General features: G+C 43.3%; 1 protein-coding gene across 1 annotated transcript; it reads left to right on the top strand.

Annotated features, from left to right (window-relative positions):
- Positions 1–414: 414 nt before the first annotated feature.
- On the top strand, positions 415–1500 carry SARC_15838 (hypothetical protein; the record flags this gene model as incomplete). The annotated part of the gene is made up of 3 exons (XM_014290050.1): positions 415–485; positions 649–765; positions 1329–1500. 3 exons carry the CDS (start codon positions 415–417, stop codon positions 1498–1500), a joined length of 360 nt encoding a protein of 119 aa, XP_014145525.1.
- Positions 1501–1560: the final 60 nt, after the last annotated feature.

Raw genomic sequence — 1560 nt, 5'->3', positions numbered from 1 at the left:
TTGAAATGTCGTTATTATTGCTTTTCTCCTTCCGCAATGATGAGGATCTGTGGTGTACGAGCGCAATGGCTGGGAACTCTCGAGACTGGGTTAGTGTATATTGAATCTGGGTTACTGATGTACTCTCATGACTCACTACATACTGACCTATTTATGGCTGTGGGAGTGTGGAGAACTCCACGATAGGTTTGTACACAGTATAGAGCATATAGCACAACTTTGTGACCTCGCACGGCTTTGTACTTTGTACGCTACCTGCGTTGTTTGTACTTAATACGACGTAGCGCTACAAACGCATTCTAAAATTCTAAAATCCTAAAATCCTAAAATCCTAAATCCTTATATATACATGTATATATATATATATATATATATAGATTTAAATAAAAATATCTATATATATACATACAGCTGATGAGTGAAGATAAGGAACTGAGGAACATTCTCATGGCGACGCTAGCCCGAGCCGTGGCACGGAAAGCGAGGTATGTTTGTGCACTTTGATTGACAGACACATCTGCCTTTGTACTTGAGTAATACATTCAAGCGGAGTTTGGATTTAAGGGATAACGTTTACGCTTTTATCGCCAATACCTTTCTGTTATGTTATATAGCACGGAGTTTGCTATGTCGTTCAGCTACAAGCAGACGAGAGGTTTCGATCCAATTATTTGCCCATGGTATGTCACTATTCGATGGTTTCAATTCGGGGCATGGAATGGCCACAGCCATCGCATTCACACTCACATTCGGCTACGCAGTAGAGTGACTCACACTCATTGGAGAAACATATGCACTGAATCCACCGATACATACTATGAAACACGCATTTTTGTATACTTCTTGCTCTACGTTTATGTATAAGATATAGACGTTGATTATAGGGTTTTAGGGTTCAGCCCAAAACCCCTAAAACCTTAGACCGATTTTTGATTGGCAGCAGCAGGCCTGAGATGGTTGCAAGTAGTGGCCATGTCACACGTGCCTCACATGCACAGGAGGCGTCTCCCACGATAGAGACGCAATCAAACCGCCGGCTACGGCACACACTACGAAGACTTGTAGCACAAACGTCAATCTGGTACTACTTTTAAGCGTTATAACCAGAGCCAGCGTGACCCGAGTATAGATCGGCGGTAGCAGAGTAGAAACGACAACGTGTTCGGCGTGTGCAGCAAAATGCAACTGGGGAAAGACGTACCACTCTTGCACCCGTTTCGCAGAACATACACACCGAATGCAACACTGTGAGTATCTGCGATCCGTAGATCACACTTGCTTCATTCTAAATATAGAATCCATGATTTTCTAATATCCCCCAAATGTAGATCGGTCGCTGTCGATCAGGGTGTGAAACAGTTGGAGAAGTACGCCTCTCTACTACAGACATTCACTCAGGATGGTGTGCTAGGCCCTCTAGAGAAACACACACTACGCACGTACCGCAAGCGTCATGGGATCACACACGACAACCACGTAACCAGCCTTCAGCAGATATGATGGTAAGTGTGCATTACACAAGTATATTTGGGTATATAAGCAGATTTGTAAGTATTATGC

This window comes from Sphaeroforma arctica, assembly GCF_001186125.1.
Source record: "Sphaeroforma arctica JP610 unplaced genomic scaffold supercont1.6843, whole genome shotgun sequence".
In the NCBI taxonomy this organism is placed as follows: domain Eukaryota; class Ichthyosporea; order Ichthyophonida; genus Sphaeroforma; species Sphaeroforma arctica.
Note: the sequence above shows the minus strand (reverse complement) of the source record. Positions and strands in the feature narration are given on the sequence as shown.